The 23,291-nt window shown below is 39.0% G+C and overlaps 1 protein-coding gene across 2 annotated transcripts in view; it reads left to right on the top strand.

Annotated features, from left to right (window-relative positions):
* The window catches only part of LOC122541949 (serine-rich coiled-coil domain-containing protein 2), a 642,154-nt gene that overhangs the window by 142,936 nt on the left and 475,927 nt on the right, over window positions 1-23,291 (top strand). For both annotated transcript variants that reach the window (XM_087982459.1, XM_087982460.1), the window contains one exon: window positions 14,438-14,528. In XM_087982459.1, the coding sequence (XP_087838585.1) occupies window positions 14,438-14,528 (91 nt within the window). The remainder of the gene's footprint in view (window positions 1-14,437; window positions 14,529-23,291) is intronic.

Here is a 23,291-nt window from a genome sequence, read left to right as displayed (position 1 = left end):
GACTTGCGCCATAATTAGAACTGTCCCACGGATGACTCAAGAACAGCCTGATTTTGACTTTAAATGTTATTCTGACAATATAACCATCTTCCAGGCACCACCATCACCATCCATGAGAGGTGGCAGCGTATTGTTATATAAAGCCACACGATAAAGAAGCAAAATTAGAACATTTGGCTCATCGAGTCTGCTTTGCCATTCGAACATGGCTGATATGTTTCTCAAATCCATTCTCCTGCCTTCTCCCCGTAACCTTTGATCCCCTTATTAACAAGAACTTATCTATCTCTGTCTTAAGTATGTTCAATGACTTGGCTCAATGACATGATAATGAGTTCCACAGATTCACCACCCTCTGACAGATGAAATTCTTCCTCATCTCAGTTTTAAAGGGTCAGTCCCACACTCCAGGGGTGTACCCCTGAGTTCTAGTCTGTCCTGTTCGTGGAAACATCTTCTCTATGGCCATTAACCAGGCCCCTCAATATTTTGTGAGATTGACTGAGATTCCCCTCCATGTCCTTCTAAACTCAATCGAGTACAGACCCAGAGTTCTCAACTGCTGCTCATATGCCAATCCCTTTGTTCTTGTAAACTTCCTTTGGAACCCCTCTGATGTCAGCACGTCCTTTTATATATCTGGCGCGGGGTGGGGGGGGGGGGGTGTGTGGAGAGTAAGCGATAGCTGGAGATAGAACCCAAAGAGAGGAAAATAGTTTGACAGTCAAAAGAATGATTAATTAAGGGGGAATGAATAGCTGCCAATGGGGACTGTTAGTGGTTGACAATGGGTAGTGTATAATAGCAGCCCATGTGATAACAAGGCATGGTGTGAGGGGGTGAGAGAGAACTTGGGGAATGTGCCCAAGCCCTAAAAGTGTTGAATTGGATATTAAGTCCAAAAGGCTGCAGGGTTTGCAAGCAGAAAATAAGGTGCTGTGGTTCCAGCTTGTGCTGAGCTTCACTGGAGCACAGTAGCAGGCCCAGGACACAGATGTTGGCCAGAGGGTGGGTGGGCGAGGTGTGTGAAGTGGTAAGCAACTGGAAATCAGAGTCTTTTTTGCAGACCAAACACAAGTGTTTTGCAAAGCGGTCACCCAGTCTGCGCTTTATTTCCCCAATGGAGATGGACCAGTACCTTGCCTCTAGCGTGAGGTATTATCTTTTTTAGCAGCCTCATGTGTGGAACCTTGTCACAGACCTTCTAGAAAACCAAATAGATTGTGGCCTCCCCTTAGTATGCTGCTTCTTCCTGGGATTAATTTCTGCTGTGCCTCACAAATTGTCTTCAGAAACTGCCAATGCTGCTTCTCTGTATTCCCTGCTCGACACCCCCTTCCAATCAACTCTGATCAGCATCTCCCCCATGTCTTCAGTCAGAAGGCTGTTTCTCTGGGAGTTTTCAACACCAATGCTGGACCTCTCATCTTGTAGCATCAGGTCAAATGTGAGCAAGGAGACCTCCTGCTATTAGCCCCCACTTCTAATCCATAGTGACCAGCAGCACACTTGTATTCAGTCACAATCTGAAACTTCATAGCCTGGTATATGCACCACTTTACCATTACCATAATGCCAGGAGATCAGTCCTGGTTCAATCAGGAGTGCAGGAGGGCATGCCAGGAGTAGCAACAGATACACTGACAAATGAGGTGTCAGTCTGGTGCAACTATAATACAGGAGTATTAGCTAAACTGGAATCAGCATTTGATCAATTGGCCTAAGAGCTCCCACAACTATACATCAGATCTAAGGTTTGCAATCTTGCCAGTTGGGAATGATGCTAGACAATTAAATAACTCCTTAAAGGCTCCGTACATCTACCTATCGTTAATGATTGGGGATGCCAGCACAACTGTGTAAAAAACAATCTATGCATTTTCATCCACTTTTGACTAAAACTGCTGTAAGATTGATCCATCTCAGTCTCTTTCTGTGTTCCTTACCAACATAGATTGTAATTTTCATCTAATTCACTTCAGTCCACATGATATCAAGGAATAGGCGTTGATATTGGATACTTTCAAGTCTGTGAGCACTGACAATATTCTGGCCAAAGTACTTGTGCTTGGTAATTGGCAGTACCTGAGCTAATCTATTCCAATAGAGTTATTACACTGGCATCTACCTGGAAATGTGGAAAATGATTGCGGTATGCCATGTTCCCAAAAGTAGATCATACCCAACCTTACCAGTTATCTTCATCGTCAGCCAAGTGGTTGAAGTTATTATCAACAGTTCAGACCTGAACATTGATGCTCAGGGCCATTCAGTTTTTGAGCTCATTACAGCATTATTCCAGAAATTATTAAAGTAGTTGAACTTCAGGAAGGTGAGAGTGACTCCCATTGACATGAAGACATCATGATGCTACACTTCTCCAGCTTCCACCCTAAATATATTAAAGCAGCCATTCTCTATGGACAATCTCTCTGTATACACAGGATCTGTTCAAACGAAGAGGAATATGACGGGCACTTGGAAGTATTCAAGGATGCCCTCATAAGAACGGGGTACGATGCTCAACTCATTGACCACCAGTTCTGATGTGACACAGCAAGAAACTGTAATTACTTCCTCAGGAGACTGACACGTGCTGCAACCGACAGGGTACCCTTTGTTGTCCAGTACTTCCCAGGAGCTGAAAAACTACGCCATGTTCTTCGTGGCCTGCAACACATTATCAATGAGGAAGAGCACCTCACCAAGACCTTCCCCACACCTCCATTTCTCGCCTTTAAGCAACCACCAAAGCTCAAACAGATCATTGTTTTCAGCAAACTGCTTGGCTGTCAGGACAACACCTTTGTTACAGTAGACGCTGCAAGACGTGTCAGAGTGTTAACGCGGATATCACCATTACACGTGGGAACATCTCCCACCATGTACGGGGCAGGTTGGCCAATACACTGCAGACAAGGATGTCCTGAGGCATGGTACGTTGGTGAGGCCGAGCAGAGGCTATGGCAACGGATGAATGGGCACCGCGCAACAATCAACAGACAGGAGTGTTCCCTCCCAGTCGGAGAACACTTCAGTGGTTCGGGACATTCAAACTTGGAGCTTGAAGTGACCATCCTTCAAGGCGGACTTCGGGACAGGCAACAATGCAAGTGGCTGAGCAGAGGCTGATAGTCACGTTCAGTACCCATGGAGATGGCCTCAACCAGGACCTTAGCTTCATGTCACACTACAGGTGACCCCACTGCACTACACACACACACTCACATGCACACTGTCACGCGCACGCTCTCTCACGCACACTCCTACAGACCCATACACAAATGCAGATCCTCTCATACACAAGGTCTCTCTCATACGCTCACACATACATCCTCTCACAGTCTTATACTCCTTTACACTCTCACTCACACATGTACACAAACACACTCTCTCACACAGACAACCATACCCTCCCCACACATAAACACGCACACACAAGTTTATGGGGTGAATTTGTACTTGCAGAATTACATTTTATTTTGCTCAAAAAACTACATTAATCCATGTAAGATTTTGTAAATCCCTTTTTAAGATTAGAATCAGTCTGAACATTGGGGCACAGACAGCCTCACACTGTGTACCTCACACCTTCAATGCATTATCTGGGCTGACATGGCACCTTTTGCTAAAGTTCACGTGAGAGTGTAACTTTAAGAAAATTCTGGAATTTACATTTGAAAAACCTGAAACCAACATATCCATTCTAAAAGATGAGAAACTTACAAATAATCCAGGTCTTTCTCAATATATAATTTCAGTTATATCACTGTTATCTTTTGTGATAGATTCTGTGTCCTACAAACTTATACTCCACAACCACCTGATGAAGGTGCAGCTCTCCGAAGGCTGGTGTTGTCAAATCAACTTATGAGACTTTTAGCTGCTGTTGTGATTTTTAACTTAAGACATCATTTGGCAGACTTGTTATGAAGGTGTCCTAATAGAACTGGAGTCAATAGAAATTATGGGAAAATGGCATGGTGGTTCAGTGGTCAGCACTGCTGCCTCACAGCACCAGGGTCCCAGGTTCGATTGCAGCCTCGGGCAACTGTCTGTGTGGAGTTTGCACATTCTCCCCGTGTCTGCGTGGGTTTCCTCCGGGTGCTCTGGTTTCCTCCCACAGTCCAAAGATGTAAAAGGTCAGGTGAATTGGCCATGCTAAATTGCCCATAGGTTAGGTGCGTTAGTCAGAGGGAAATGGGTCTGGGTGAATTACTCTTCGGAGAGTCGCTGTGGACTTGTTGGGCCGAAGGGCCTGTTTCCACACTGTAGGGAATCTATCTCCACCGATTGATGTCAGACCTGTCGTTCAAATCATCATTTAGTAGAAGAAGAACTTGAGTATTGTTGAAAAAGATTTTTTTTTAGCAAATATTTGAATTTTATCAGCAAATGGTTGTGTTTGTTAGTGATATCATCTCAGTCCCAGAACATTAGCTTGAGGACCTCATGCACTGGTGTCCTTAGTCTAGCCATCTTCAGTTACTTCGTCTATAATCTTCACTTCAGAGGGGATGTCTGCTTATGACTGACCAATTCTCAACATCAATCACAACTCTTCCGATGCCAAAGTAGCCAGAAACTGAATCGTATCAGTCAAATAAATATTTTTGTCTATAAAGGTAGGTCAGAGGCAGACTCCGCAAAGCCTGTCCACTATTTACAAGGTATAAGTCAGGGACATGATGGAATATTCTTCACCTACATAGCTGGGTACAATTCCTACAATATTCAAGAGACTTGACACCATCCAGGAAAAAGCAGTCCACTTTACTGGCACCATATCCACAAACATTCAGTATTTATGCCCTTTACTACTGAGATACATTGGAAGCAGTATATCATCTACAAGATGTACTACAGCAACTCACCAAGTCTCCTGCAGCAGCACTATCCAAACCCATGACAACTCTCATCTAGAAAGACAAGTTAGCAGATATATGGGAATATTACCACCTGCAATTTCCTCTTCAAGCCGCATAGCATGCTGACTTGGAACTATGTTGTTGTTCCTTTACTGTTACTGAGGTGAAATGCTGGAATCCTCTTTCTATTAGCACAGTGGGTGTACCTTAACTTGCCCTCAACTACATCAGTTCAAGTCGGCAGTTCAGCACCACCAAGGATGGGCAATAATCGCTGCACTTGTAAGGACTGTGCACATACCACTAAATAAATAAAAACATTTGTACTTAAATATGTTGTATGGTTTTATTGTTTTTTGTGATGCTTTTCTGATTTTTAAAACTTTGGCTCCTAATTTGTTTTGATTTTGCTGTTCCCATCATGAAGCAATATCTGCAATGTTTGGAGGTAAAATTTCTGTTCTGGGTACAGTTAGAAATCTGGATAAAAGTTGTTTATCCAAAATAATGCCTTGGAATAAATCTGAAATATAGCACAGTTTGGTGCCCAGCCTTTTTACACTTTGTAACTTGCATGAAAATGCAGAGCAATGCAGCAGAATGTGAAAGACTATTGTGATGCATTGTAATATGTGATTTAGTAGATGCCTCATTGCAAAGCAAACCCACCTATTTAAAGCTGAAGCATTTTCACTGTAACTCATTTATACTTAGAGCATTCTTCAGTAAATTATATGCTTCGATGACTTTGAAACCAGGGATAACACATTTTATTTATTCTATAATAGACATACCAGTGTTTACAATTTTCATCAGGTTTCCAATATAACTTGGAATTCTTGTAAATTGAAAGAATTAAATCATCAAATGTCTCATAAGTTGGTGAATACTTCAGTGAATTCCAAGGATATCTCTTTATATTTTTCATAAGTGAATAATGCTTACTATTTTATTATTTTGGGGTAATGGATTTAGTCCCAGCTAGGACATCAGAAATAACCTGTGTTAACATAGTTTTGTGTTTTCGGAAATGACCATAGCAATGCGTTTAAGGTGCATAAAAAGCTATTATGTGTGAGGTTAATATAGGAGAATAAAGCAAAAAGATGATATGCACAAAACCTTCCATCCTTCCTATTTAATGCATGACATACATTTAAAAAGAAGGGAACATTGATGATAACAATGCTGTAAATTGTGGATATTCTTGTTAAACAGTTGAATGTGTGCCGGATGGGGATAAAGGCCATCTTGTGTAGCCATTTTCCCTGTTTTGTTGGCACAGCTTCAGCATGAAACCTGAGTGAATTGTTTGCATGTACTGTTTGCTTGCACTTAACTCACAGTATGGCTGCATCATAACTCAAGAATTGACTGCTTGCTTTTATTTTCTGCGGCTGATGCCATCAGAGTTTCTGAAGCTAATGGCAGGTTGTATTCATTTATGATGTGATACTAAAACTGCTGTCAGTACAATTTACAAGTATACACACAAATGGATTTGGGAAAGGAGCAAGAGAAACGCACAACTACAATAACCTAGATGGATTGAAAGAGGACTAATATTCCATTAGAGTGCATCGAAACTGCACGTTTATACATATCTCTCAAAATGTGCTGTCCATATGGGTGCACTTCTCAACAGTTTTTGTGAGTCTTTCCCTTGTCCGATGTTCATAACAAAACCTCTTTAGATTAACTTACAATATGTTAATAAACTGTCCCTTCAGTAGAGATGCTGCAGTGCTACTGCTAATGGGAGGGTAGAATTGCAATGTGGCTGTTCTGACAGGTTCATGGCTATTATAAAATCAGTTCTTATAAATTGTAATCAAAATAATTAACTCTTCATTGTGACAATAATAAAGCAATAGGAGATAAAGTTTTATAGTTAGATTGTGTGCAGAAAAATAAGTGTAAAATAAAATGTAGGTAATTATCAGTTGGTACATTGTACTGCCTCAATCATAGAGTCTTCAGAACTTATATTGTAGAAGGAAGACATCTGACCTGTTGTGTGTCCATGGTCCTTCAAAGAGTTGTGATTAGCTCCAAGTCCCAATTTTTTTTTTGTCTGCAACACTGCAAGTTCTTCATATGTAAATACCTGTCCAAATCTGTTTTAAAATAATAAATGGAATCAGTTTCCACTACCTTTCCAGATTGCAACAACTCAGTTAATAAATTTCTCTTTGTCGCCCCCTCAAGAACTTCTGCCAATTGGATTTGGAATTGGTATCTCTACTTTTTGAACACTTGACAGAGGGAATAACATTTCTCCATCTATGTTTTCAAAAATCATCATCCTGGAAACTTCAATTGGGAGAAATTACTTCATTCTAAGCATGATGAATATTTTGAACTGGGTACCTCAGACAAGTGTGGGTGTACCATAACTTAATAGTATTAAGGCTAGGATAGATTTTGATGGCTTGTGAATTAAGGTATATGGGAATGGACAGGAAAGTGAAGCTAAAGCCCAGGATTAGCCGTGAGTTACAGGCTTGATGGTCCACAAGAACTACACCTCCTATTTCTGTGTTCATTTGTTCCCTGTTTTGGGAAAACAATTATAATCTTTTTCATTCTTTCCTCATAATTGAAATCCTTCATCCCTGCTATCACCCTTATTCCATTCAAAGATTTTTCAACTTTCCTGAAGTGTGGTGCTGAGAATTATTCACTGTCATCGAACTGAGGTTGAACCATTGGTTTGTAAAGATCATGTCTAACCTCTGGCCCTTTTATATTCTGTTCCTCTAGAACCCAGATTAACCCACACACTTTTTTTTTAGCCACCTTATCGGTCAGCCCTGTTACCGTTTAAGGATTTGGTTGTATGGACACATATTCAACCACACTTTTCAAAATCCATTCAATACAACATGACCATATAAATCCCCCCAAAGTTCAAACTTGTGCACACTGAACTTCAGCTGGCATGCTTCAGTCGATTTCAACATCCACTCTGCCATTCTGAAACTTGGGGCTATCCTCAGCTCTGCAGAATGATATTTTAGAAGCTGTGATTCTAATTCTGGCTGCTGAAGTGATAATTAATTATAATTGGATTCATTTAACATCCATCACCTTGATAAAGAGCACAGTTCGCAATAGGCAGCCAAAAAATAAAACAAGGCCATAATTTTCCACACTTGTATCAATGACAGTGCTGAGTTTTTAGGGTGAGTATTTTTAACTTTATTTTTTCATTAACTTTATAATTTTAATTGTGTTACTTCTAGTTTTGAGTGTTTTGTGCTGAATTGTTGAATCCATATGTTGTTACAGATACAAATGAACAACCTTTCTGGCCACTAATTCTCTTAGAATTCATTTATCCCAAAGTGATTAGATTTTACTCTGATTTAGTTATCTGTGTATGAAGAGAAGATATTTGACTTCTAATACTTTTAACTTGTTCATGTCGTGTACTTGATGTATCAAAAAGCTAGGTCAGAGTATTGTGAATCTTTGTGAAGTCAGTTTCCTGATCGATATTGATTTCACACAGTGGCTGGTGTAGCAAGGTTGAGGATTTTTACTTGGGTGTATAGGTGCACAACATTGAAGCTACAGGATTGGTGGAGAAAGCAGTAAGAAAGCACACAGTAATGTGGGCTTTATTAATAAAGTGCTTAGAGTATAACAGCAAGAGGTAATGTTGAACTTGAGCGAGGCACTTGTCATACAGCTATTGAGTCATACAGCATCAAAACAGACCCTTTGGTCCAACCAGTCCATGCCGTGCATAATCCTAAACTAAACTAGTCCCGCCTGCCCTACTCCTGGTCCACCTCCCTCCAAACCTTTCCCATTCATGTACTTACCTAAGTCTCTTTTAACCATTGTAATTGTGCCTGCATCCACCACTTCCTCAGGAAGTTCATTCCACGTGCGAACCACCTTCTGTGTAAAATAAAAAATGTGCCCTGCATGTCTTAAAACATTTCTCTCCTCTCACTTTAAAAATATGCTTCCTACAATTGAAATCCCCCATCCTAGGAACAGGACACCTCCCATTAGCCCTATCCATACATCTCATGACCTTATAAATCTCTGAAAGAGTATCTCTCAACTTCCAATGTCCCAGTGCAAAACTTCCAACCTATCCAGCATTTCTTTACAGCTCAAACCTTCACCAATGTTCTGTACAACCAAAACATGACTTCAAACTCCTATACTCAATGGACTGAGCAATGAATGCAAGCTTGCCAAATGCCTTTTTAACCACACTATCTATAGGTGATGCAAACTTCAAAGAATTATGTCCTTGAATCTCTAGGTTCCTCTATTTGACAATGCTACCAAAGGCCTAACCGTTAACTGTATAAGTCCTGCTCCTGTTTGTTTTTAGAATTAGAATTAGAATCCCTACTGTGTGGAAACGGGCCCTTTGGCCCAACACGTCCACACTGAACCTCCTGAAGAGTAACTCACCCAGACCATTCCCCCACCCTATATTTACCCCTGACTAATGCACCTAACCTACATGCCCCTGAACACTATGGGCAATTTAGCAAGGCCAATCCACCCTAAACTGCACATCTTTGGACTGTGGGAGGAAACCGGAGCACCTGGAGGAAACCCATGCAGACACGGGGAGAATGTGCAAACTCCACACAGACAGCTGCCCGAAGCTGGAACTGGCACCGCCTCAAATATAGAATACTAAAATTTGTTTTGGTGTCCCAAAATGCAATACCTCACATTAGACCTCAACTGAAGTACTGTGTACAATTCTAGGTGTCCTATATAGGAATGATGTGAATGCATTGAAGATCGTGCAGAAGAGATTTACGAGAATGGTTCCAGAAATTAGAAACTTTTCTGTTATTGGGAAGGATTGTAGCCTCATTGTCTGAAACCCCACATGTGAATTGTTTCCACAGGAGGACAGTTGTGGAGTCATGATGGGAGAGAAGGAAGCCATTTGAACACTGAGTCAATGCCAGATTTCTTTAGAGCAGTCCACTCCTCCTCCATTCCTCCACTCTATCCCTTTCGCCCTGTAAGCTCATTTCCTTTCAGTTCCCATTTAATTTCCTTTATAATTCATTCATAGACGCCTCTTCCATCAGACCCCAATGAGAGGCAATCTTATTGAACGTGATTCTTCCGGGAGTTGACAGGAAAGGCTCTCTTCCTTTTGTAGGAGAGCCTCAGACCAGAGGGCATAATCTCAGAATATGGAGTTGTCCTTTTTAATAAAGATGAGGTGGAAGGTTTTTCTTCCAGAGGGTAGTGTATTTTTGGAATTCTTTACTGCAAAGGACTGTAGAGGCTGGGCCATTATGTGTGTTCACGGCTGAGATAGACTGAATTTTATTCCGTACAGAAATTGAAGATTATAGGGAAAGAGCAGGAAAGTGGATTTGAAGAGTATGTTAAAAATCACACAACACCAGGTTAAAGTCCAACAGATTTATTTGGAAGCACTAGCTTTCAGAGTGCTGCACCTTCATCAAGTGGTTGTGGAGAATAAGATTGTAAGACACAGAATTTATAGCAAAAGTTTACAGTGTGATGTAACTGAAATCATATATTGAAAGAGACCTGGATTGTTTTTTAAGTCTCTCATCTTTTAACCAAAATGGTCATTCTAAAAGATGAGAGACTTAACAAACAATCAGTACAGGAATTGAAGATTATAGGGAAAGAGCAGGAAAATACATTGAGGTAGAGGATCAGCCATAATCATCTTCAATGGTTGAGTAAGCTCTATGGCAAAATGGCATACTCCTGCTCCAATTTCCATGTTTTCATGAGGCTTAGAATTGTTCACCAGCTTTTTATGTAATACTTTGTCAATAGGATCTTCATAAGTGGATCAAGAATGAGATGACCGAGTTTAAAGTTGATTTTCAAAAGAAGTGATGTGAGAAAGAACCGTTTTCATCTATCATATCAATTATCTTCCTTTTAGTAACTTTCTCTGTTGCTTCATCAGAAAGAAAAGTTAGTTGAGCATGATCTGCTTTGTACAACTCTGTGCTGTACTCTTTAAATCTTTCCAAATTCCTGTTGTTTGGTTCATTAATTATTATTTCTAAAACCTCACCCATCACTGACGTTAAAGTAATCAGCCTGTAGTTACTGTGCTTCTGTTATTTCCACTCTTGGAGTAGCAATCTGGGATTCAAGCATTAGATCAGGTGACTTCATCCTCTTCCTTAGCAGATCCTGATATAAAGTACTCGTTAGGTTTTCAGGCCTTTCCCCTGCCTCTTTACTGATCTCACTGTTTGTCTCTAATAAATTACATTCCCTACAGTGTGGAAACAGGCCCTTCGGCCCAACAAGTCCACACTGACCCTCCGAAGAGTAACCCACCCAGACACATTTCCCTACATTAACCCCTGGCTAATGCACCTAATACTATGGGCAATTTACCATGGCCAATTCACCTGACTTGCACATCTTTTGAAATGTGGGAGGAAACCGGAGCACCCGGAGGAAATCCACACAGACACTGGGAGAATGTGCAAACTCCACACAGACAGTCACCCAAGGCAGGAATCAAAGCCAGGTCCCTAGCACTGTGAGGCAGCAGTGCTAACCACTGAGCCACCGTGCTGCCCACAATAGGCCCACTTCAGCTGTTATTGCTGATTATTTGCGTGCCATCGGCTGATGTACTTTGGATTTCCTTTTATGTTCGTAACCATTCAATTTACAGATTCTGTCTTCACCAGCCTTATTTTGCTTTTCTTATCAACTTATTTGTTGTATTTGGCCTGATTCTCACATGAAGGTGATAAAAGAAATGTTAAGGAGGTTAAGAGGTTGTTGGAAGTTAACTGTGTTGTAAAAGATACAAATGGGTTTGTTTCATGACCAGTATTTGTTAGCAAGTGAAAGGACCTACAGTTGGTATTTTGCAGGTGACAAATGCTGTTTGTGATTAATCCTGCCCATTGCCAATTATTGCTACTGTACCTCTCTGCCAGTTTCTAGTGGCTGCTTCAGTTAGAAAAAAATAGCGTTTGGCTGCATTTAGGGAAGGAAAAAAATGTGCATTTCAACAGTGCTTTATCACTTCTCAAATGTGTGAAAGCACTTAATACACAAACCATTACTTGGAATTGAATTGGCTATTATGTCAGCAAAAGTGGCAGCTAATCTGCACGGAGAAAAATTCTGTAAACAGAACTGAGATGGACAACCAATTAGTCTCTTTTTAATGGTGTGATCTATTAGGAACTTTGGCCAGGGCACTGTTGTTTGAATAGAGAGAGGCAATCTCTTAAGCCATTGAAACAAGCTGATGGGTTGACTTTCTTCTCTAAATAATGATGCTTGAACTGATCCACCATTATGATTTATTTCACTGAAATGTCAGATGAATTTATAAGTTTGTAACATTTGTCACCAAATTGAGCTTCTGACCTCACCCCCATTATAAAGACTCTGATTCTACCTTTGTGCCATTGTTTACTTGCTGAAGACTTCACTTCTATGTCTTTGTACCTTTTGTTTTGCCCTATTCCTTTTTTTTCTTATTGGCTTCCAATCCACCACCCTTTACTTCCAGATTGTCCAAACTTCTGCTGCCAGTGTCATATACTGTACCAAACCCCCACTCTCTCATAACTGGTCTCAGTTAGTGTGACCATGAAACAACCAGATTATTGTCAAGCCTGTTTGGTTCATTAGGGAAAAAAATCTTCTGTTCAGAAATCAGGACTACAAGTGATCCCAGTCGCACAGCAATGTAGTTGATTCTTGGTTAAAAATCACAGAACACCAGGTTATAGTCCAACAGGTTTATTTGGAAGCACTAGCTTTCGGAACGCTGCTCGTTCATCAGGTTTTCCACAATTGCCTGATGAAGGAGCAGTGCTCCGAAAGTTAGAGCTTCCAATTAAATCTGTTGGACTACAATGTGGTGTTGTGTGATTTTTAACTTTGTACGCCCCAGTCCAAAACCGGCATCTCCAAATCATAGTCAATTCTGAACAGCCTTCTGAAATGACTGAGCAAATTACCCAGTTCTGTTCAAGAGGTGCCTCATCACGTCTATGAAGGGCAATTAAGAATGGCAAATAAATGCTGATCTGGCCAGTGATAACTGTATCATGAATGAGTAAAAGTTTTTTTTAAAAGTCAGACCGAATGTTTGATTATAAGAGTGGCACTGAAGCAAGTCATTGCCTGAAATCATGCGATTTATTATCCTGATAGATTGTTCAGCACATCTCAATTTCCATATGAGAGTGTTGCTTAAAGCTCTGTTCAGAACATTAAATAACAAACCTATCCCATTACCAACAATGCTGGAAATGCTCTTAGGTCCCTCAATATCTGCAACGTGGAAGGCAAGGTAAAGTGAAATGTAAAATGTTTTTGATGTGGAAAAAAACACCTCCTTGCGATCTTTTTATAATTCATGTTTCTAGCATTTGCTTTTCTTTCTCCCTATATACCTCACTGATAATCACTTATGAAAAACAGAATGAGTGAATTCTATATTTACATTCCAGCATTTAATCCAATAGTAATTAAGAACTTGTTGGTTTCATTTCATAGTTAGGAAATTTTCTGTGACAATGTGTTTCGCTCAAAAAAGTATATTACAGGAGCAGTGAGTATGAGATTTAACTTGAGCAGTTGCAGTTTCTGTAGTATATTTTCTAGCTTTTCATTCACTGGCGCAGTGAATCCTCTATCAAATGCATTCAGAGCTTTATTTTTATATCACATTGGATTGATTGTCAAGTCTCTCTAGTGCTACACACTGAGGTCAGTTCTTCCTTTTGTCGGATTAGATGCTTTAGTTTAGCCGAGAAATATTTCCTTTGAAATTCAGCTCAATCGTTCTTTGTTCCCCATCCTTTGGCTCACGTGGGATGTTTTTCATAAACTCTTGAAAACATATCACTCAAAAGTTGTTTGATGTCCCTGAGAGAGCTCTGAAGCAAAATGAGGGCCTCAATAAGGTGAAGGACTCAGAAGATTGTTTGTTGCTTTGTTGTGAAAGATAGTTATCAATGCAAATGGGGAACATGAGAAAGGACAATGGATTGTGTCTTTAGTGACAACAATGCACTGTTCACATCCTTTTGCCCTGACTGCTATTGGCTAAAAGGTCTCAGAGCCCAGTTTTTTTATTCACCAGTAAAGTTTCTCTTCTTTGAAAAAGGAAAAAAGTAACTTTTTTAATTCTACTATTTGGCATTTGTGTTTATTCTTTTCATCAACAATGAGATAAGTTCTTGCTTGTCATTTGTAGTTTGTTTTTGTTAACGTGTTCCTTGCCTCTTTCCTCCCTCAACTATATTAATCTATGAAATTGGAACATCATGGTTTGAACATAATAAGCAAGGAAATGTGCTTGAAAGCAATTAAAACAAATCCAGTTGAGGATAGGTTATTTTTAAAATTTTCAACATGGAATCTGTTAGTTACATTACAGTTCTGGAATATTTTGTGACCACAGGTTTGAATAATGGGGGTGACATTTGAACTCGCTTAGGAATGAAAACTCAGTACTTCTGCTTTAACAAGAGGAAAACAAACATCCCTCTTGCGCACATTTCTGAGCTTCTGTCTTTGCTAATTTCCTGCAGGATATTTTGAATAACCTGGAATCAGGTGATCTGGATGAAGATGATCTCATGTTGGATGTTGATCTGCCTGAGGATACTCCTTGCAAGCTGGGTGAGTAAAGATTTACATTTAAATTTCAATAGATCCTGTGAGTAACCTACCTGAGGGGAAAGTTTATATTTTCAATATCCTTCTCTCAGGAGTAATATCTGTTGTTTCTGTTGATTATTAAGAAGATATGTGATGACTGTTAAATTTGAATGCTAAACTTGCTTTTTGTCAGCTTCTGTTGAAAACAGAAAGTTTCATGATGCAAGAATTTTTGTCCTTTTTTGCCATAAACTCATCAACTATCTCATTTTTTTAAGGTGAAAATAAAACACATGATATCTTCAATATGTGGTGTTCCCAATACTTAATGTTAGATTTTAATTATTTCTTGTAATACTCTCAATGCAGAGACAAGACAGCAGTCTTTTTCTTAACAATATCATTGACAATCCGTTTAATGATTTTTGTTCATACAGGGTAGTTGAATTAAAGTGAAAGTAGGTGTATCAAGGATTAAAAACTTTGGAGCTGTTTTCTCTCCTTGAATTCATGGTATTTTCCATTAATGTGCTTGTCTGTCTATGATCCAGGAATTACACCAGTATTAATGATTCATCTTTTTCCTAGGTGGGTTACCTTAGGATTAATGATTATCTTTACTTGAAATAAGCTGTTTTGCAGTGACTGTTGTCTCAAGCTTCAAATACCATTGTCTTGAAATTGGAAGAATATTAAATATCGGCACGAGGTTTTAACAAGCTAATGCATTTAAAATGCTGAGAATTACACAGGAACCTCGATTATCCGGCATTTGTTTATCCGAATATCGGATTACCTGGTAAGATCACAAGGTCCCGATGCTCGGCTAAACCACGTCATCTGGCAATCAGTTATCCGGAATTCAGTCAACCGAGCGAAATATTGCCTGCCCGTGTCCTTCGGATAATTGAGGTTCCTCTGTAATTGAGAATGAGAAGCTTCAAAGAATTTGGCATGCTGCCAACATAATAGAACAAACACAAGGAGTGAAGAATCTGTTGGAGTTATTCACCTGTTTTGATAATTTCTTCTGTTGCACAGTAATGTGATAGTTTTTGCTGTTGTGAAATTGAAAAGCCAAGATGATATTGTGCAATATTAATCTCTAGCATGCACTTTTTATTAAGAACTTCGTAATCAGTTCTATCAGCTTTAAAGCTCTTCTTCAGTTTTCTGATTTTTGGATTAGTTAATGCCATTTGTAGTGGCAATTTTCAGTGCACAACTATCCCATTTTTAAAACAAACGGTAGCTATTGATTTATGTGATTCAGTTGTCTTCCACAGTGTTCTTGAATGTTGATGTTTGGTAGTCATGTAAATCACTACAAAAATGCAGGATTGGCTCCTTCCTTTATATTATTTCGTTCCCATTTTATTTTCTCTGTGTGTTCTTTTTAATATATACTATTTCCTAGACTTGAGGAAGAGCTTCAGGTTTGACACATTGATTATTTTTTCTTTATAAATGCTAGCTCATGCTGAATATTCCCAGATTTTGTGTTTAAGTATTTATTGTTAGCAAAGTGGATGTAAAATATTAAATTAGATATGGCAGGATTTTTAATCAGAATTCCTTCGAGTAAAACTGTCAAAGACCATTTCCAGGACATAGGTAGATATTGGTGAATTTAGGATATTGGGAAAAGGTGTTTCACACAAAAGTGATCAGTACTTCGAATGATCTTCCAGGTAGGATAATGAAAGACAAAACTTCAGATTAATTCAAATGACAAGAAGAATGAGTATGGAGTCGTCCATCTCTGTGATATTGTTCAGGTCAGGTTGGAAGGGAAATTATTTTGGAATTGGAGCATTCTAACTCAATGTAGAGTGTGTCTGATATCAGGAAATACGCTCACTCCTTTTTAATGGGGAGTAGAATTATTAAAATCTGCCTTGAAGTAGGCAGTAGTTTATGATTCAGGGAGATGATGGCATTGTGGTGATGTCACTAGCCCCATAATTCAGAGCAGCCTAATGCTGGCCAAATGCAAGATGGCAGCTGATGGAGTTTGAGTTCAGTTAGTAAAATCTGGGGTTGGGGCTGTCAGCAAAGGATTCGGTGACCTTGGAGAGGGGGATAGTCTAAGGGGTGGTTAGTAGGAGTTGCAGGTTGGGTTCTGATGTCTGTGCAAGAGCAAGGTGATGATCCAATCTTCTGGGATGGGGGGGAGCAGAGAGGTGGAGAGTTTCCCTCAATGTGTAAAGAGCACTCTCCCTTCCTTCCTGCACTTTTAAAAGGAACTTGATTTCAATAAGATGGTATTTCCACTTCTGCTATCTTGCCCACACTAACCATATAATGGATTGGGAACGTGAAGTTGGGATTAATTGAGTTTTAACAAGCTCAATTAACCCTTCATTTTTATTGACATATCGTGGACAGGTTGCCAATGTCAGCATTCAACCACTTGTGATTGGGGATGGGTGGATAGGAAGGTGGTGAGCTGGAGAGCCCTTTTACTTTATAAACACTCTATTCCATAAAATATGCTCACAATAAGGAAATGCTGTGAATAAAAATGTGTGCTGCTAGTTCCACTGTGGAACTTTGTGTAATCCATTCATTTGGAGTCGATTACCTTCTATACCATCGTAACGGATCACGTTTTCACTGTATTGTGACAAACATTTCACAGCTGGCTGATCTGTGGAAAGTGAAACACAATTTCTGATCAGACATGGACCCAAATATTGACTTCTTCTTGACTTTTTCTATTTCATTCTGCAGCATTTTGTGTTCGAGCATGAGATCCTTGGGAACCTTTTGTTCTTTATTCCAGCTTCCTGAACAGATAGCTTGTTAATGCTTCTTAGATTTGATTGAAATGCACAGCACTGAGTGAGCTGGTTGACCTTTATGAAAGCATAATAATGTCATGTACGGTGTCTGTGTCACGTGTTGAGAGACTCGTGGGAGGATTTGGCAACAACAGGATTAAGCAGCTTGGCAATGTAAACTTTTGATTGCATTCTCTGATTTGCATCCTGTAGATGTAAAAGCTGAGACCTCTATCTAATGATTATGATAAGGTAATGGAGGTGAGGATGGGTTGGGGCAAATATGTGTAGATATTATATTTGACATTAATTCCAAAAATTAGAATTATCATGAAAAGCATTTCTAATTAGAACTTCATGTTGTTTTACCATTGGGAGGCAGTGTCACTCTTGAAATACTGTTTCCACTGATTTTCATTGCTGTGTTCTGGTGCAATTAATTCTTGGAATGGCATAAACTGAATGCAAAATGAAACCTTTGGTTAGATTCATTTGAAAGGGCCTCATGTTGCAGAGTGCCATCTGGTCTCCCCTGTGCTGTCATCTCATCTTTTATTTCCAAATTGTTTAACAATCACTTTGCACCAAAGATACTTGATAAGCAGATTTTATAAATTCTGGGTACAGTGTTAAAACCGAGGTCACATTTCTTCAATGGCGGTATGTGTGTAATTCTTGATGCTAGTTCTTGGAAGTTGGAAAAAACCCAATCTCAAAGGACTATGTCACAGAAAGCCTCAGTGTTCTGGTGTGAAGAAAATTATCATCCTTGTCGTTTTTATTTTTGGAAAAACAAAATTCTTTTTTCACATTTAAAAAAAAATTGTTTTTGTGTAATGACCAGCTCCCTACTTAGGTATACTTAGTGGTCTTTATTCTTAATGTTGTGGACATGAGCCAACACTCAGTCACAGATGGGGCTGGATCAGAGCAGTAACAGTAGAAGGAAAAGGAATTGACTTTAAACCAGAATAAGAATGCTGAAATCAGAGCTGAGAGTATGCATAAGCAGTACCACTGGGATAGAAGTGTTGTGAGTGGCTCGCGCTCTCTATTTATTTTTGATGCTTTCTGACCCTTTTTCCCCTTCCAGTTTTTCCAATCCCCCTCAACCACTATCACCTACATGCCAACTGTCCCCTTCTGAAAATGTTGACACATTACTCAAGTACGATGAATCCTCTGGCAGCTATCCCCATTTGCTATTCTTGTTGGGTGATCTTCGATGCCATGTGTCAGTAGACACTGGACTCAATATATTAGCGCTGCTTTCTCTTCACAGATGCTGCCTGACCTACTGGGCTTTCCCAGCAACCTCTGTTTTTGTTTCTGATTTACAGCATTCTCAGTTCTTTTGGTATTTACTGGTGTATGGCAGTGTATGTTCTAGTATATTGTAAATGTTCACTGATGTGTATGAACTAGGATCTTTCTAGCAAAATATCGTGTGGGATATTTTGCAAAAAACATTGCAAGTGCATCATGAGTTTTGCATATCAATTACTTATTCTAATTCATAGCAGTAAGGAATAATTTATTGACCAAAAATGTGTTGTGTTAGGCAAAAATGGAGTCAAGATGTTGCTGTGGCTCATTAGCCATAATGTGCTAGCGAGTAGTATCTCCTTTGCTCCCAGCCATCCCAATTCCCAGATTCCCATGAAACTGGTATTTTTGACAACTAATGAGGAAGGGAAATGCAGCTTGTCATCTTGGGAAGATCTAATCTATGAAACACAAGTACAATCTTGAATGGAATTGTTTCATATCTTGTTCTTGTAATGTATTTGTGCTGTACTTCAGGGCTTTACATTATAAATTTTCATTTATGATGGCAACCCATTTGAAATAAGCCTTTAAAACTTGATTTTCACATTAGCTAAGCTTATCAGTACTGAATTAGCACATGATTTATTTGATAGGACAATACCTTTGTGTTTAAAATAGAACTGCATTCTCAATTTGCAAAATAATTTTGCATCTTTATTAGCAATTACTTGTTTTAGAAAGAAGCTGAATTGTGTCATTTATTGTGAAGGTGAAATGCAGATTGCAGTGAATAATGAACATCAGACTACAGAATTTAATAAGTGAATTATTTAATTTAAATAGGATCCTTGGAAAAGGGGACAGTGATATACCTACATTTGCCAAAGGCACGTCACATTGAAACTTAACAGTTGGGCTCCTTGAGACAATGGGAACGGAAACATTGATGAGCTGGCCTGCCCAGAAGAGGACTCATCAAATTTTTTGTTCTTGGATTTCGATGATATGTGGTCTTAGACAAATAACTGAAGAGAAAGCAGAAATTATATACATTGCAGAGGGTGGAGTGTAGAGGAAAAAGTGGAACAAACAAAACTGAGGTTTTTGCCAGCTTGTGTGTGTGTATGCACGTGCGCACAGTTTATGCATGCAGCTGATAGAGGAAATATTGTATGTCAAAGCTGCAAAGTCAGAGTGTTGCCTGCAGCAAAATTTGTACCTTCATTGCTAATGGTGGAAAGGTTTCTCATGCCAACATCACAATGATGAACGGTGATAGCATTATGTGGTAGGTTTACCAATGCAGAGACATGTTGGACTTCGACCTGATGATGCCCTTGTTAATTTCTTGCAGAGTGGTACATTGAATGCAGTTGGAAAGGTGCTCTCATAATTTTGGAACTAATTTTTTTTTATTGCTGAGAATTAATCCAGATTTATAACAAAGCAAAATGTCCAGTAATAGATCAACCGTAGGATGTATTCGAATGTCTCTGATTAACTCATGCAGAAGTATAGTTATCTATCCTGGAGCAAGGCATATTTTGTTCTTTGTATTATTGCAGGAACATGACATTAACATGCATTTTTGCAAAGGTAAAATGTGCTTGTGGACTAAATAGACTGATATTGTAAAATAATAATGGTGTCCTTCAATAAATGAGCTGTAACAGCTCTGAAAGTTGCTGTCCAAAGTGTGATTTGAAACAAAACAAAATGGTAATTTTAAGGAGACCAGGTATATATTTATTCCATGACTGTAGCATTGTTTACTCTCCACTGCTGCTACCTTTTTCACTCAGCTCAAGTATAAAGCAAGGTACTAGCCTGATGGAATTAAGTAGAATCCACAGCATTGGAATAGGCCAATTGATCCAACTAATCCACATTGCTGTTGTACTCCACATGTGCCTCCTCCCACTCTAATTACCTCTTCAACCTTGACTCTCTTCCTTTCATCGTCATGCATGCAGCAAGCTTCCTCTTAAATCTGCTTTTGCTCAGGATAGGATATACTGTCAGAACAATCCTTCTGATTTAGCCATTTTTCAGACCTACTTGGTGCTAATGCTTCTAACCTATGCAGCATCCCACCCTTTATGTTTAAACTCTGCATTTAAATTAATCTGGTAATTATATATTGAGATAAATTGACCTGTGTGTCCCAGTAAAAGTTAGGATCAAATTCCACATATATACCACTGTAGAAATAAAATCTTCCAATCAGTTATATTCAGGCCTCCTTGCTCTGGACTCAAAAGCAAATGGAAACCTTTTCTGTATAAGGAAAATTAAATAAAATAACATTTTCCAAAGGGTGGTGTCTCTCTCCACTACTCATAGACATGATTTTCAAACCTAACTTTGATGAATTTAGATTCAAAATGATGGTTTAAGGATGAAATGTGTTTTAAAATTGTTTTTCTTTTGGATGTTACTGGAAGTAAGATCCCCTTTGATTGCACTGCTTAGTGTAGTTTAGTTTTATTGAGGATTTTACTCAAACTGCTGTATTATCTGGACATTTTTAATTAAAATTATGCATTGCATGATTGCATTTTAAGGAAGCTATTGAACACGTTTTGTGAGATATACCTTGGCCATTAAGAAACTCTGCAGCCAGAGGTGAATTTGTAATATGTTAGCAAGAAATGAGAATTGTTTCTGAAGATAATAGGGGCATTATAAACTTGTGGTAAAGGCTATTGCAATCCCCAAGTAAATAAATGGATGACATTCTTTCTAGATAGGGTCCACCAGGGATCTGTAGATAACATTAAAAAATGGTCTACCATTGTGTCCCATCGGTACAGTGCAGTGCTAATGTTAAACCTGATCCTTGTTCCCGCTAGTATTTAGATAAAAGGTTTCTCTACAGGCGGCAGCTGGCAAAAAGCCTCTCTTCTGCGTGACTGGAGAAACTAAGATTAGGATATAAAGAATAATTCCTCCACAGATCAGATTTTGAATTCACTTAAATGAAAATGAGCTTAGGATAGGATATACTGTCAGAACAATCCTTCTGATTTAGCGATTTTTCAGACCTACTTGGTGCTAATGCTTCTAACCTATGCAGCATCCCACCCTTTATGTTTAAACTCTGCATTTAAATTAATCTGGTAATTATATATTGAGATAAATTGACCTGTGTGTCCCAGTAAAAGTTAGGATTGTATTTATTATTAATATAAATTGCATGTTATCTCTTATTAAATGATAGTTGGATTGTCAGAGGAAGGAAATCTTGCTGCAGTTTTATGAAGCATCGGTGTGCCCAGACTTAGAATATTATGTATCGTTTTGATCTCCAGACCTTAGAAAGGATGAGCTCATGTTCATCACAAGAGAGTAGGACAGTAGGGTATAGAACTGTTAGATTGATTCCTGGAATGAAAATGTTAAAAACATAACTTTATATTTCCTTCTGTTTGAACTGTGTTCTAAAAAATACTATTCTAAACCAAGTTGTCTGTGCAAAGTGATGGCTGCATTTTGAAAATCATGTTTAGTGGGGCACAAAGTTGCTTTCCCTTGGAACATGGAGAGCAAAAGTAGGCACCACTGAGCCAGTGGGTTCTGAACTAAGGGACAATTGTGTTGATTGGCTTCTCACCAGGGGGTCATGGCTTGTGTGAGACCAGTGCAGCAGAAAAACCATCCAATTTGCAAAGAAAAAGCATTTAAAAAATCTGACTCTCCAATAACAGCAAGTTGTCTTTCACTCACCTTTCTCTGCAATCCCTTGTTGAAAGAGGAATAACATGTCTTTAAAGTCAGTGAAAAGACAAATTCCAAATCAGTGAATGAAAGAGCATCTGTGTGTAAACAACCTTGTGTTAACAGCAAAGATGAAAATGAAATGAAATGGAAGTAACCAAAAGAAATGATTAATTAACTCCCATAGTCCCGACTGGTTCTACAGAACTGCTTCCCTGATTTTCTTTTTCTTTTAGCATCCTTACCCATCCATGTTCTGCCTACCTTTGTGTGTCTGTCTGCATGTGAAAGATGGAGAATCTAAGAAGGGGTAGTATTTAAGTTATAGAGTTTTAAGTTAGCAATTAATATTTTCTAATTGTCATTGGTGAAAAGCAATGTTATTTGTGATGATGCTGCTCCTTTAACAAGGCTATGTTCAAGGTTACGTTGTCCTTTTTTTTTCAAAAGGAGTTGTAAAGGCAGAGGTTCTGATATGTCTGGAAATACCTAATTGAGAAGGCTTTTAAGTCTTGTACAATGAAGGAGGAGTGACCAGTTCTGCCAGTTCAGGGTTTGGTTTGGTTTGGTTTGGTTTTAGCAGGTAATCAGTTTGGAGCTACTGGTCAAAGAAAACTGTTGGGAGGAAAAGATTCCCGGATTCAACAGAGGTTTTCTGGCTGACTCTCTCTCTCGCTGACATCTCTCCTGTAAAAACCTGTGTTTGATTTTATCTTTTTTTGGTCAAGGAAATGCTTATGAGAATGTTGCAAGTATTTGGAACAGAATCATTAAGATGTGATAGAGCTGATTGGGTTTTCAGATAGGTTAAATAATTCTAAATTTGCTTCTCTTTTGTTCATGTTTCATTGGTAGTGTGTAAATAAATTCTGTTTTGTTTAAAACGGCGTGGTTGGGCCAGTTGCATCACTCCTGGATTATCCACCCAACCCCACCAACAACGAGAAAAGTTAGGGCATCCTTTTTGAAATGTTTCAAGGTGGGGGGTGGGTGCAGGTGGGGGTGGCTGGCCTGG

The sequence above is a fragment of the Chiloscyllium plagiosum genome, unplaced genomic scaffold (assembly GCF_037043375.1).
Source record: "Chiloscyllium plagiosum isolate Xiang-an unplaced genomic scaffold, Cpla_swu_hap1 HiC_scaffold_43, whole genome shotgun sequence".
NCBI lineage: Eukaryota > Metazoa > Chordata > Chondrichthyes > Orectolobiformes > Hemiscylliidae > Chiloscyllium > Chiloscyllium plagiosum.
Note: the sequence above shows the minus strand (reverse complement) of the source record. Positions and strands in the feature narration are given on the sequence as shown.